Source organism: Solanum lycopersicum, chromosome 10, assembly GCF_036512215.1.
Source record: "Solanum lycopersicum chromosome 10, SLM_r2.1".
In the NCBI taxonomy this organism is placed as follows: Eukaryota; Viridiplantae; Streptophyta; class Magnoliopsida; order Solanales; family Solanaceae; genus Solanum; species Solanum lycopersicum.
Window position 1 is genome coordinate 25,881,236 of NC_090809.1, and position 16,081 is coordinate 25,897,316.

A 16,081-nucleotide genomic window follows, 5' to 3' on the forward strand; every position below is an offset into this window, starting at 1 on the left:
AAGTTCCAATTGGTTTCTAGCCTTAGGAGTTGTATAAGGCACCTATGATCAGTACTGGTCATATATGGAATAAACTAGTTAAGGAATTTGGACTTGTCCATAAGTTGTATTGTCTTGAGTGTCTTGAAACTTCTTGTGAAATGAAAGTCATCATGATATTAGGTACAAGGGTCTAGATAAATTACAATACTGTTCAAAAGTGAGAAATTTGGACATGCATTACAACCAACTGATAATCATGTGAGTGTCTAGGTGTATCTTGGAGATGTGTGGGTTATTATGTCGATTTAATGAGAATGATTTGGATTGTGTATCGTTGGATTGACTAGGGGTAGACAATTATTATTATAGTTCAGAGGATTATCCAAAATTGCACAGTAAAGCTGAAAATTGTTGGGAGATTTAGAAAAGAAAAAAGCCGCAATAAATTTATTGTTGGGATTTTATAGGGCCGCTGAGGCGGGATTTTCCCCGCCATGATGAGACCTCTAGTGCGAGATTTTCCCTAACAAAGTGGGACAAGGTGATATAGAACCTCATCCCTAAATAACCCCCACGACCTAATTCAGTGTTCAACAGTCGAATATAATTTATAAAATGTGTTACGATCGTAGAGAACCTGGTCATATGAGGAGGAAATCAGTGAGGACATTGAGTTCGAGTAAATGGTAATGTGTGTAGAGGATTTGTGCAGTCAGGAGAGGAGGTTGCCTGTTAAGATGACAGGGCTCAGTTTTATGTTCTCCTGGGCAAGATCGAGTTTGAGGGTGTGATGTTGTCTGAACCCAAATGGCTATTGTTTTGTCTGATCAGAGTTGTACTTATTCGTATGTGTCAGTTCAATTGCCTTGGGATTTAATATAATTTGTTATATACTTGAGTCCCCCATCCATGTTTCAACCCTGGTTGAAGAGTCAGTCATAGTCACCCTTGTATATCGTGTTGTCCTGTTATGTTTATGGATTTTCAGACATGGGTTGATTTGGTTATGCTGGATATGATTGACTTGATATATTATTAGGCATGAGCTGGTTGTCACCATATTATATCGAGATAAATTGTTATACTAAGTTAGTAACTCTAAAGATCCCCGGTAGGGAAAGGTTAAAGTGGGAAGGGGTGTACAAGTCTAAGCTAGCTAAGGTCATATCCCCCATTCGAGCTATGAAACATGTAGGGAAGGGTTTTTTGGATTATATGGCTCATTTTTGGAATGTTGAGGTTGAGTCTCCCTCTATTAAGTCTATTTATGTAGTGTCTTAATTTAGAAGAGTGTTTCCTACTAATTTGTCTTGTATGCCTTCGGATAGTGATAGATTTTTACATTGATTTGGAAAGTGGCACTCGCTCCATCTCTATTACTCTTTATCTCATGGCTCTGGCAAGATTGAGAGACCTTAAATCTCAAATCCAAGAGATTCTTGATAAATATTTTATCATCCTAGTGTTTCCACGGAGGTGATCCTGTCTTGTTTGTTAAGAAGAATGAGGGTAGTATGAGGACCGGGGATTTCATCCTAAGACATAAATGAGTGGATTGATATCGAAATGACAAGATTATGGATAAAGAAAGTTCTATTGAGTATACTTCGGTGAACACAACTGAATAGTCTAGTAAGTAAATGTGTATAAAATTGGGTTAGCCCTTTGATGGGTATACCTGAGTTTGAGGGTAATATTGATGGAAAATTTGAGTTCAAAGTGATAGTCAAGAGTGACTAAGTGTAATCACAATAAGAGTTCGTGATGGATTGTGGCACGATGCAACTATATAATAAAATTATTGGTTAAGCAAATTTTTGTATAGTAATTACAACTTGTGAGTATCTAAGGTTGTGATTTTCTAATATTTAGTGAATAACGGGGCTTTATGGAAATTTTTAAGAGATTATGTGAAACATTATCCGAATAAAAACTAAAGAGCTAGAGTCATATTTAAAAAAATAGTGGGATGTAGTACAACCTTTAAAGAGAGGCGAGAGAAAGAATGTTTTATTTGATTGCGAAGGCTAAATAAATATCTTCAGAGGGGTAGATAATTGGGTTAAGCTACGCATGATTTCATTTGTTTTGTTGTGGCTATGGTAATAGTGTTACAAGTCTGACAGATTGGTTAAAACTATTGGAAATGACTTGAAATAGGAGTGTACATACATTATTTGAGTGTGACAATAAGTACTTTCGTTTTGTTTTTTGAGTTTAGTAATGAGTACGATGAAAATTTTAGCGAAGGATATTGTAAGATCAACGGAGATGCGATCAATGTAAGGAAGGAACCACGAAATCATAAGAATCTTTAGGGTACAAGCTAATATTGATAGATAAGGGAATTGTGTATACAATTGAATTTACATTTCAAATTTTTCATTGTAATTCTACATTCGTGGTATTATATTTTGTCAAGGTATGAATTGGTAAGGTGAGAAATCAACAATTGTATCAGGTATTGAACCTTTAAAAGGACTTACACCTGGGTAAAGTCGTAAACTTTATTAAGTACTTAAGAATGGTTTCTTTTGAAATATGTTGGTCTTTAATAAAATACATGGTCGGAGTTCTTATGATGGTTGTTAGTATTGTGAATATGATTCACTAGCTATGTCTCATGTGTTTCCACTTCTGTGGGTGGAACGCTAATGGTGGATCAAGGTTACCAAATCCTACTATGTTCTCTTGTTTAAGTGGAAATATTGGGAAGATTTTATTATTTTGAATGACATAATAGGCGTTGTCTTGGAGTTGTTAAAGTATTTTAGCGGTTCTACATATACCACATTGCTTATGAGAACTTATAGAAGAGCTACCATACGTATTATGGTTGTCCGACAATCTAATATTTCATTTTGGCGTTGATGTCATGTGTAAATTATGTGTGGTTGAATGTGGGAATCATTGGATCCAATTCTACTATTCTTAAGAGGTAATCTATAATTACTAAATCTAGCATTTTGATAATGTTGTCAGAGGGTTTGTATGCTTTGACATATCCCTTTATGAGTATATGATTTCTAAGGACCAAAATTTTATAGTGAACTCATGGGAAATTGGGTTGTTAGATGGACAAGTTGATAAGAACTATAATTGTTTGGGTAGTATGATTGTGTGCTAGTTGGTTTAGGTTCACCTCTAATTGTAGCTAGTTTTGATTTTAAGATTTCATCATATTATGTGAGAAAGAATTCGTCCTGATGTTTGTGTCAAAGTCCTTGCATGTTGTAGACATATGTACTATCTACTTTGGTAGTTATTGGGAATAACTCTGTGGTTAGCTAAGTGTACATACAACAATAATTATCACTCGAGTATTTTGATAACTTCATTTAGGCATTGTACGAGATGATGTATTGGTATTAAATTGGTAGGATGGGGACAAGGATTATATTATAAAGTGATACTTAGTATTGTTAAACAAGACCTTCTGTATGAGGAAGAACTTGTTGAAATTCCTTATCGCGATGTCCAAGGACATGCGAGAGAAGTATCCCGAGTTGTTCAACGATAAATGTACTAATCTACACTTACTTTAGCCAGTCTTTCCTAGTTGATCCCTCAGGGATGAGTGATGGATATATTGTAATGACCTGATTTTCTTCATTAGGAAAAAGCCAATGGGGAAAGAATTGGGGCCAAAAAAAATCATATTAACTTGAGAGTTCCTATCCTAGTCTATATTTGGACGAAATCAGAGTCAATGAGCTCTAGGGAAATGTGGTAACAAATTAGAGATCTATTAATGAATTTGATTATGTGGATGGATAGCTATGACGTTGAGGATCCCGTACGACTTCACAAAATTGAATTCGGGTGAGTGGAATTCCCAAAGCAGATCTTAGCATGCACGGGTATTATCTGAGTATTATGGTGTATTGTGAAATGTGGGTTTGAAATTCTTAAATTTGCTCACTATTTCCATGCAAGACACTATGGTGGGATTATCTCCATCAGGGTAGGGATGTTATGGCGGGTTGGGGCCTCCATAGTGAGATAAACGCGACTTAAGTTAGAAATAAAATTCCAAAAATATTTTATTCTGCACTTTTTAACTTTGAGATCTAAGAAATGACCCCAAGTGTGTTCTTGATGATTTTTCACCATTCTTGATACTAATAGTAAGGTTTTTACTCCCAAATCCTGTTACAATCCATAGAACTTAGTTTTTGGGGAATTGTTGGGGGGGTGATCTAGGAATTATGGCAGAAAAAGCCATAACCTATGGATTATGGGGATCATGGGTTTGGTCTATGGTTATTGAGTTTGTTATAATCCGGATAATTAGACCTTTGACTGTTGATCCTTGCGTTATATTAATGTTATTAGACCACGAACAAGCGGGAAGAATCTAGAAAGGGAAGATTCAAGTGTCTTAGGGGTTGTTCGTTTGCATTAGTTTTGATTAAGTTATTTGTTTAATCATTTTGATTTTATGGGAACTCCGTATTATTATTTTAATTTAAACTTTCTTACGTATCTTTAAATGCATAGTTTCTGGTTAAGTTATCTTATCTGAGTTGTAGTAAGGTTTCTTCCACCGGAGGATTAGGGTGGTGACAATCACGATCGTCTTAGTCGTAACAGGGGACATAATAGCCGAGAAAAAAAACTATTATATAGGACAATACACTCCCATACACCTAACACTCGCTTTTCTTCTAGGTAATGTCCTCTATCACAACAGGGGATAATTATAGTACTCTCCAATATTAAAAAACTTTACCTCAAGCCTAGAGTCAAATCTCATGCAAGTGACTCCATTCAAATGCGGTTAAAAATAGGTTTTTCCCTCCAGTATACAGTGGCCTTTTTGTGATAGTAAGTAACCATAAGTTTTTCACCATAAATAAACATTTGCATGAACGTAGAAGGGATCTAATTTTTTCACTTGTAATACATTTTTCCATGATTAAGTGCCAAAAATTCTCAAATAATACTCTTTTTTCACTAGTTCTTACATTTTACCAAACACCTAAGTGAAAAACAAAAAAGATCATCTCCTACCGACTTAGAATATTTCAATGGCTGGAACTTTTGATGATTGTATAATCTCAGTAAGCAACTCAATATGTTATTTGTTTTGCAAAACCCTTTACTTCTGTTAAATGTGCAAGATGTAAAATGCTCAAATGAGCGTAAAAAGGGAGAAAGAGAAAATCAAGGTCCTTTCCATGATGATGTAGAGGGGGCATTCATTACACTCAAATTACTCACAAAAATAATTAAATCAGTAAGTAATCACTAGCATTATAAATACCCAACAAAATATTCAATATCGAATTCCACAATGAGTGACCTAAACGTAAGAATTGGATAAGAAAATTAAAAGTGCAAACCAATTTATTGTACCAATTGGGAAAAATGGGTGGATGATTCCACAAGTTAAAAAAAATTCAGAATCAATCATCAAAATTCAATTAAAAACAAACATTTAAACAAGTAAGAGAAGATCTAGGGGTATGAGAGTTGGTATCAACATCAAGTAGCGGTACAAGTTCTTGCTCAATATTTCTAGACTACCATGGATAGGTTTTGTAATCGTTGCATATTCTTTCAATATCAATGCATCATATCATAGAATCTCCCTTCGGTGTCATCCATGTAAAATACAAATAGACCCAGATCCTTACTAAGATCTTTCCTTCGAGCAGATTTGAAAATTAGCGTTAAATCACAATTTCTGTTTTGAGCAAAGTACAACAATCAAACTCAATTTTCAAGTATTAAGCTATTTACCCATTTAAACTAATCTTATACGGGCATCAATTGAATATCTAAGGTAGGATTAAGTTTACAAACTTAACTCATAAATTAACCCCATGCTAAATAGCTCAAATGCATGAATAAATAGGAAAAGAATAGAGCAAAACACTAAACCACTAAAAGTAGTTAACACCCAACTCCATAATCACACCCGTAGAATTGGAGTTTTAGTCAATCATCATAAAAGGAAAATAAATATTACCTGTGATGTTTTCAACCATTGAAGTGTTGATAATTAGCAATAATCTACAACACCCATTTTGAATCGAACCCTCAATTATCAATTAAAAGATTGTTCAGAAATTTCAAAACCATGAGAAAAGTAGAAAAATAATCTAAAATGTCATGCGTGACTTAATTGATTACATTAGAGAGGCTCGCCTACATGATTCGATGGATGTTCATTTTGTTCTTTATCTCGCCCTTTCTGTTCTTTAGGCTTCATGTGTTTGAACCTTAGTGGGTTAACTCGATTGAGTAAGCCTTTCACATTCGCTGAATTATCGATTACCACATTTTTTACTCATTCAACCTGCATTCTAACTTAGAAATCAGTCACCTTCATTGGAGCTTTTAGCTCCGTCAATTGGTTCGGCAAATCTTCGTTTATACTTTGCATTGCTAACCTTCCTTGAATATTTTAATAAGTTAACATTGTGACTTTGCATCGTTGTTAACGCTTTGCTCTTTTAAATATTTTTGACCCTTTTTTATAAATTCATCCTTGTTTGTTCTTTACCCTTCATAGCTAAAAAATATTAATATAGCATCAGATAAGGACATAAAGAAGCATTGAGGACAATATTTGTGAACCAAAAAGACCTCAAATGAGTCAAAATCTCAAACTCATCAACACCCCCAACTTACACTCTTGCTTGTCCTCATGTAAATCAAGAAGAACACAATCAGTTCAACAAGTGTCTACAATAGTTCTAAATGTGAGTTAACAAGTAAGTGGCACATCATAAGACTACTAACAAGTATATATATGCAGTCGTACTCAAGAAACTTCAAATGGTGACTACTCATGCTCCCTTATAAAGCAAAATAATGCTTCAACAAAAGCAATCAAGTGACCTCACAATAAAAACAATTTCATGCACTCATTAAGCACATCAACAAGAATTTAGAAATCAATATAACTATCATCTCCAAAAGAGAAATACATGCAAGCTTTATCCCATAGGTTTTCCTATATTTTTCTATTATCACACAACCCGATTTAAATAAGATCTCAAAGGTCTTTCAGGCATGTAATGATGTTGAGGGTAAAGGTACGATCAATTTGTCTTAGTGAATTTTCCTTTTCAAAGCATTGTTGCACTCATATTTACCTTTTCTCAAGTATTTTTTTTGTGAAGACTCAATCATCAACTTTTTTTCATTCAATTCATTTGTAACCCCTTTTATTTCATCAAGATCTTCACTTTCACTATACTTTCATGCTTTCTCAAATTTTTATAAGAAGGGATTCCTTCTTTTTGCACTAAACTTCAAGTTTATGTCTCATTTTCTTCACTTTCACTTGACTTTCTTCCTCCTCCTTTCGACACCCCCAACAAAAGATTTATAGGTGACAATTAAGGTCATTTTTGGTTTAAGAGATTCCAATGAAATTGATAACAAATGGTATAGGATCAAATGAGTCCAAGATGCTTGCAAGAACTCACAAGGTAGTAACAAAAGGTATGACAAATTTGGTTGTCTCTCAAAATTTGTGCCCAAGATCATGTCTTACATTAACCAAGGCTAAATAATTAGACTAACAATACAAATTCAAGGAATCAATAAGTGTGCTTTCAAGAAGGATCTCACCACATATTATACTTCAAACATAATCATTTCACATGGCTCTGTAAAATAAAGAAGCTTGCATGCATGTTCATTGCAAGGTTCACATCAATAGAAGTTTGCATGCATGTTCATTTCAAGGTTCACATCAATAGGCAGTCAACAAAAAATCTAAAAGACCATTTATAAGTAGAGCAACACCGATTTCTTGTGGCAATACCAACAAAAACCACATCTCTCAACAAGATCACTATCCAAGACACTAATATTGGAAAAAATCTATCCTCGAATTTAAAATACAAGCAACATACTACAAATTTTACAGACCAATTGATAGAGAGACCAAAATGAAACCAACAAACAACCAAATATAATAAAACGAAACTACTAAAATATCAAAATACAATTGAAACAAACAAAATACAATTAAAAGGAGAGTATTGGCATATGTGACCTCACCTCACCAATAACTAGCAGTGTCCTTAATGCTAGAAACGATATTATAGTACTGGAGTGAGATTAGTAAAAGGACCTCTAACATGATATACCTATTAAGAACTTTGATCCTGCGGCTCGGAGGGAGTTGCATCCTATGTGCATCAGTGACCAGCATATCAGAAGGTTGAATAATGTACTTTGAAGGACATACCACACTAATGACAATAGTGGAGGTCTCTAGCATGATTTGGCTAATGTAGCATGCACTATCAACTCCTCAATACTTTACTGCTCCGCTAAGGCCTCTCCGCTAAACTTCTCATCATTTCTGTCGAATACAATCTATATTGTATGGGTAAAACATTATTTTACACGTAAACACATCAGTTTGGTTGGAGCCCTTCTAGGGGCCTCAAACCGGGGGATGGAGGCATAATATCCGAGAAAAGAATTTTTTTTGTTGGAAGGTACACTCCTACACACCTAAAACTAGACATTCTTCTAGGGTAAAGACATCTATCACAATAGGGGATACTTGCACTAGTATCCAATATGACAAAGATTTACCTCAAACCTAGAGCAAAATCTTAGGCAAGTGGGTCAACTAAAGTACGAATAAAAATAGGTTTTTTTCTCTCAGATATATAGTAGCCTTTTGTGATTGTACCATAAGTTTTTGACCTATAAATAAACCCTTGCATTAAAGTAGAAGGGATCTTATTTTTTTCACTTGTAATACATTTCTCCATGATAAAGTGCCAAAATTCTCAAATATCACTCTTTTTTGCTCCAGTTCTTATATTTTACCACTCAAATTTCTTTATCTTTATTTAGTTTAATAATTAGCTCATTTAATTGTGTTACTTGGTCTTAGACGAGAAGTAAAAAAGTTTTTATTAAACCTAGTCGAATTGCCTTTGACCCATATTTCACAAATATTTCATTTCCACCTACATGTTTTTTTAATAAGTAGTTTGGTGTCGTCTGACGAAATATGAATTTGTATATTATTTCAATCTATTGCTTCTAATCTTTGGTAGGTCACCAGTTCTTGTGGTTGAGTGGTTAGTACTCCTTCATCCTTAACCAAATATCTCGGGTTTGAGTTCCCTTGGATATGGAATGGTCTTTTTCAGGGAGAGGTTTAACCCCAATTGTTGAATTTTCAAACCCATATCTTAATTTTTCTGGACTCCAATGGAGGTACAACATATTAAGTAAATGAACGAAAAAAATCAGTTCTTATACACTTAAAATGATACCATGGATGGAACTTCTCCTGATAGTATAACTGTTGTGAGCAAATCAATATGTTTCTCGCTAAAATTTACCATAACCCTTTACTTATTTTAAATGTGCAAGATGTGAAATTTCACCCCTGAGTCTGCACCCTAGACCTGGCCGGCACTCTAAGACCATCCATGTTCCTCAAATGAACCCTAGGCTGGGCTAACTACTTACTGGAAGACTTACTCAAGCAAAATCCAAACTTCAAAATAATATTTTAACTTTAAAGTCTAAATCAAAACTTAATTCAAGTGATCATCTAGAAATACTTGAGAAGTTACAAGCAACAGTCTCAAGATCACAAAACATCTCAATAAGAAGGGGAAACAATGAGAGACTCCTCAAAAGTTAACTATCTATGAAGTCTTTAATACTAAGATAGATGTCACCACAAAACTCACGATAACTTTAAAAAGTAGGAAATAAGTGGAAGCCCTTAGGAAAGAAAAGAGGCTCACCAAAGCTAGATGGAATGCAAATGGTATCAACTAAATGTACGTTGATGACCCTCAACACCTATATCTGTGTCATAAAATACAAATCAAATGATGTTGGTACGTGGATTCTACTAGTATACAACAAGAATTGAAAGCATGGGTAACTGAACATATAGGACTGGAAGAATAGTCGCCTCAACTCAACTTCAATACAGAAGAAACAATAAGAGATAAAATGTTTGTACATTATAAAACAGAAGATATAAACTCAATGATGTATAAAAATACAATAAGATACTTTTTAGTATTATTTGAGAGATTTTCTAACAAAAACCATCACTATAAGCTATGTGATAGATACAATGTCTCGCCCTCGCTACCAGGACAGTCTTATACCTTATTATCGTATTGAACACCTTAACCAACTGGATCCATTAAGCTATGCTAGAAAAAACAAGCAGGAGTAATCTAAAAATTACGATCTTTACCCAAATTGGCTACATGATTTATGAGAATAGTAAATTGTCTAATGAGTCAAGAATTTTGACTCTTTCAGGACTCATTATTCTATGAATAAGTGTCTAAATGCCTACTTTGTGCTCATAACTAATGTTAATGTGTTTATGTGCAGCGTGACGGCTTCGGAATAAGGCAAGGACATTACAGTGCAGAGCGAAAAAGTTAGAAAATCTGAAGAAAAAATAAGGTAGAGCTCGCAAAAGCAACTTGGCGACTCGCCGAGTGAGCCTCCAATTCGCCAAACATTCCAGCAAAATAACCCATGTACTAATCCAACTCTGTGAGAAAAAAAGCATTTCAGCTATGCACCGAGTGAAACAGTGGTCGCTACCCATCTTGCCAAATCTTTCAGAATAATTGGATGCAAGAGTCAAGCTAAAAAGCAAGAAGACGTGCATGTCGGTGGATCACCAAGTCGTTCGTTGATCCCAACTAACTTCACCGACTAGTGTTCGTGTAATGATCTTGAAAAGTTTTTGAAAGTGTATAAATTTACTTTTTGAAAAGAGAAAACAAGTTCACATCGAGTGTATTACCCACTTTTAAGAGCTTTTTACGTTTTTCTACATTATTGAATACTTTTAGAGAGAATTTGATCTTGGATATGATATTTTAGGATTCTAGTCTTAATTTTGGCATTGAGCATTGAAGATTGTTAACAATTCAAATGAATAATCTTTTTTGTAACAATTTCTTACTTTTTTCTATGTTTGGATAAAACCACTTCCCTTAGGGGTAGAGGGGTCAATATGGGTTTGACCCGCGAGGCCAACCCAACCCAACCCTTGAAATAAGTGGGGTTGGGCTTTATTTTTTGGTCCATATAGGAACAAAGATTTTTAGCCCGCCCCATTTGACCCATTGGCCTCGTAGGCCCAACCTGCAAACCTTAGAGGCCAATTATGGGCTATTAATTTAAAAATATTTTTATATATATTTTAATAGTGTTTTATTATAAAGATTTTATCAATATTTTTTTTGTAAAATAAAATGAAGTCTTATGCAATATCATCTTGTATGGTGAGTTGTAGATGAAGATAATCTTCTTAAGGAAACAGTATCACATGTGATTCAAATGTGATCGATACTGGAAGTGGAAGCGGAGTCATAAAACATAAAGTAATGGGTCATATAATATTTAGAAATTTAGATTTGTTAAGTATTTGGGTTGCTTTGTGTTGTTGGAAATCTTTTAAACAAGCTAGTTTTTTAGTGGGAAAAATGGTTGAATGATCAACATTTATCTGCTAAATCTTAATGGTTATGATGTATTTTTGAAAGTATTTACTAGAATGTGTGATTCATAAATTTACTTTTGTAAGTATTCATGGAAGTGTGTGATTTATAAATGAATTTTTTGTATAAATAAATGTGTGTTCATAGACGTCAATGTTCAATACTCTTTCTGAGAGAGTAATATTGTTTATTTTTTTGTTGAAGCGCCAAAACGTCCCAACCCATTGCCCCCTTAGGGTTGGGTTAGGTTGCTATTTTATAGGCCCTTTAATTAAAGGGTCAACCTGCCCCAAGCCATTTAACTCTCTAGCCCGTTAGGGTTGGGTTGGGTTGGAATTGGCCAGCCCATTTTGACGGCTCTATTTAGGGGTGTGATTTTGCAATCAAATACATGATATTAGCTTATGGGTAATTGCTGAATTTAATGTTATTATGAAATTAGTTCAATTATTTATTCATGTTTTATCAAATGAAATAAAGTTGTAAAATATGGTTCTAGCTTAAATCTCTATAACTGCTTGAGAAAGATGCTTAAAGTATAATAAATGATTGGTAGGTGTATTAATTTGCGTCTTTACGACCTGAGAAAGGAAATGGGTTGCTTTGTATTGAGTTTGTTAAGGTTCGAAAGAATTTGCTTGAAATATAATAGTTGATTAAGAAATTGTTATCGTAATTACAACCTATCATACCCATTGAGATTCAACAACTTAAAAAAATTAATAATTACCATTAAGCAAAATTAGTATTTGATTTCTCACACTCCTAAGGTCCTTCGTCTAATCATTCAAATCTCGTGTTAATTGTTTTTGTTAGAAACTGGTTACAAAATCCCCCTTTTAATATTAATAATCGTAACTCTTGATTTATTTCATGTTGTGTAGCCTTTTTCTTTTACAATATATTATAACACTTCTTTACTTCGTAATTGAATTCTTTACTTTGTCATTCCTTGTGGATCGACTACAACTCATCGTTGGGTTTATACTTATTAGCAATTTGCCTACACTTTGAATCAGAAAAAGTGTAGTTGAATGTTATCATTGTCTGAATTCATCCCCATATTAGTGCTCAATGTTAAAATATATACGAATGCTCAATGTTAAAATATTCACTTTCTCAATTTGATATAATTACTCAAAAGATCATCTTAAAAGAGGTAATCCTTTGAAATATCTTTGAACTCATAAACTTATTTAGAATCAAAGTTTCTATCTTTCACACATAAACATGAATACGGGTGTTCTCATTTCTCATATTTATTTGCTATAAAACTTAGTTAAAAATCATTGTTTATTACAAAAGATTCTCAAACTAACTCAAAAAGACATTTTGAACTTTTATCATATTTATTTTTACGAAACGTAGCTTTAAATCACTATTTATTACTAAAGATTCTCAAAGTAACTCAAAAATACATTTTGAATTTTCCTCTTAAACTCAATTTAACTTTGAATTTAAATTAAGACATGTGCTTTGAATATTGTCATGACCCAAGGGTACCCGCTAGACGTAAGAAGACACGTAGAATGACATAAAGTAATAAAATAATGACAAAAAACACGTTTAAGTCCGAAAGACTTTATAAAATTAAAATGGGCGTCTAACTTGTCTTAATTAACCATCTATTACAATTCATAATTCAAAATAGGGTCACAGCCCTGACAGCATAATATGAAAAGAGAAAGCATTAAAAAGAAAGTCAAAGTGAAGTGTCTCATCCTCAAATCATGAGAACTCACCACAATCAAGGAGTATAGTTAATCCAAGCTTGAACCAAAAGCTAATCGCCTTAAGAACCAAAATATACACTTTGGAGAAATTTTAGAAAAATATGGGTTAGTATGAATACCCCTCCAAGGAATGACAAAATAAAGAATTTGTTGAAGCGCCAAACCGTCCAAACCCGTCGCCCCCTTAGGGTTGGGTTAGGTTGCTATTTTATAGGCCCTTTAATTAAAGGGTCAACCTGCCCCAACCCATTTAACTCTCTAGCCCGTTAGGGTTGGGTTGGGCTGGAATTGGCCAGCCCATTTTGACGGCTCTATTTAGGGGTGTGATTATGCAATCAAATACATGATATTAGCTTATGGGTAATTGCTGAATTTAATGTTATTCTGAAATTAATTCAATTATTTATTCATGTTTTATCAAATGAAATGAAGTTGTAAAATATGGTTCTAGCTTAACTCTCTATAACTGCTTGAGAAAGATGCTTAAAGTAGAATAAATGATTGGTAGGTTTATTAATCTGCGTCTTTACGACCTGAGAAAGGAATTGGGTTACTTTGTATTATTGAGTTTTTTAAGGTTCGAAAGAATTTGCTTGAAATATAATAGTTGATTAAGAAATTGTTATTGTAATTACAACCTATCATACCCATTGAGATTCAACAACTTAAAGAAATTAATAATTACCATTAAGCAAAATTAGTATTTGATTTCTCACACTCCTAAGGTCCTTCGTCTAATCATTCAAATCTCGTGTTAATTGTTTTTGTTAGAAATTGGTTACAAAATCCCCCTTTTAATATTAATAATCGTAACTGAAGGAATATTGATTGTATTGAAGTGTTAACCTAATAAGGGAATACATGGGAGATATATATAGGAGATATAGGAAGGAGTACTAATCCTAATAGGACTAGGATTAAGGAGTACTAATCGTAATAGGACTAGGATTAGTACACAGTAAATACTAATATTTTTAATACTATTTATTTAATTCTATCTGTTATTATCCCCCCTCAAGCTAAGTTGAGCGGAAGCGAACAGAAGCTTGGAACTGAGGTAATCGTGTTGTCGGCTCGGGAGAGGCTTGATGAGAATATCAGCCGGTTGTTCTTCAGTGGGTACATACTGCACAGTCATGGTGCCGGCCTGAAGTTCATCCCGAACAAAGAGACAATCGGTATTAACATGCTTCATTCTGGTGTGTAGGACGGAATTCTTGGCCACACAGATGGTTGATTTGTTGTCACAATAGAGAGCAGGAACAGTGTGAGAGGCGCGGAGTTCGCGAAGAATATATGTGACCCACATGGTCTCAGCAGCAAGAAGAGCAAGGGCACGGTATTCAGCTTCAGTCGAGGACCGAGAGACCTTGGGTTTTTTTTGTACACCAGGAGATCAGGTTCGGACCCAAAAAAAAGAGAAACCCCGATGTAGATTTTCTGTCATTTTTATCATTCGCCCAATCTGAATATGAGAAACCCCGAAGCTCCAAGTCCCCGGGTCAAATGAGTAAACCTCGACCAAGAGTGCCAAAAATGTACCTGAGACTGCGTTTTAGACAATGGTAATCATGTTCACTTGGTTGATGCATGCGCTGAGCAACTCGATTGACAGCAAACTGAATGTCAGGACGGGTAATGGCCAGATACTGTAGAGTCCCAATGAGGCTGCGGAAGTGGGTGATATCGGCAAAGGGGGTGTCGGCTCTATTCGTAGACGAAGAGACTGCCATCGATGTTGGTTGACTGGTGCATTTTTCCAGTCCAACTTTCTGCAACAAATCTCGAGCATATTTTGACTGATGAAGAAACAAGCCGCTGCCTGTCCGAGAAACCTCCATTCCCAGAAAATAATGTAACGGGCCAAGGTCCTTCATTTTGAAGGTAGTATGCATAGCTCGAGTGACATCCTGAATGAGAGCTGCAGTAGAGCCTGTAATAATGATATCATCTACATAGACAAGAAGAATGACTGCACCGTGTGCTGAATGTCGAGTAAACAGACTCGTGTCGTGTACGCAACATGTGAAGCTGAGTCCCTGCAGGAACGTTGTTAGACGTGTGTACCAAGCACGGGGGGCTTGCTTGAGCCCATACAGAGACTTCTTGAGTTTGCAAACATGTTGAGGGAAGCAGGGATCAACATAGCCCGGTGGTTGCGTCATGTAGATAGTTTCATCAAGCATGCCATGAAGAAAAGCATTGGAAACATCCAACTGATTGATGAGCCAATTGTTGCGCACGGCGAGTGACAGTACCAGGTGAATGGTTTCCTGCCGAATGACAAGGCTGAATGTCTCGGAGTAATTAAGCCCATACTCCTGATTGTAGCCTTTAGCAACCAAACGAGTCTTGAACCTGCAAATACTGCCATCTGCATTGTGTTTAATTTTGTACACCCATTTACAGCCCATTGGGTGCCGCTCATGGGGCTTAGGTATAAGAACCCAAGTTTTCTTATCAGTCAAAGTCTTAAACTTGTCATCCATAGCATGACGCCAATAAGCATTTTTTGAGGCAACAGAGTAGGTTGTTGGTTCACTATCGGGAAGGGTGTATTTGGTAGTATGGTAGCCTGAAAGGTTTTGGGTTTAAAGATACCGGCTTTGCCATGGGTTAACATGGGATGAGTATTGGGGGGTGGCACGGGCGGTGGTGATTCGAGGGTGGCCGGGAAGGACCCAAAATAGATCGGGCTGGAGATGTTGTGGGTATGGGGTGGTTCGGGTTGGTTGTGAGTGTGGGTGGTGGTTGCGGGTGTATTGTGGGTGACGGTCGAAGGGGTGATGAAGGGTGGTTGGGTAGTGGGTGGAGGTGTGGGGGAAGGTGGTGAGGGACCCTGTGAGTATGTTGGAAAAAGAGGAAGGACGTCAATGAATGATGTAT

The 16,081-nt window shown here is 35.3% G+C and overlaps 1 protein-coding gene across 1 annotated transcript; it reads right to left on the reverse strand.

Moving 5' to 3' along the window:
* Window positions 1–14,697: 14,697 nt before the first annotated feature.
* Window positions 14,698–15,684, reverse strand: LOC138338775 (uncharacterized mitochondrial protein AtMg00810-like). Its single transcript, XM_069289862.1, has 2 exons — window positions 15,454–15,684; window positions 14,698–14,967 (listed from the first exon to the last, which is right to left on the reverse strand). Exons 1-2 carry the CDS (start codon window positions 15,682–15,684, stop codon window positions 14,698–14,700), a joined length of 501 nt encoding a protein of 166 aa, XP_069145963.1.
* Window positions 15,685–16,081: the final 397 nt, after the last annotated feature.

Coding starts and splice junctions, on each gene's coding strand:
- LOC138338775 (XM_069289862.1), bottom strand. CDS start 15,684: ATGGATGACAAGTTTAAGACTTTGACTGATAAGAAAACTTGGGTTCTT. Junction 14,968..15,453: donor GGCAGGAAACCATTCACCTG/GTACTGTCACTC, acceptor GATTTGTTGCAG/AAAGTTGGACTGGAAAAATG.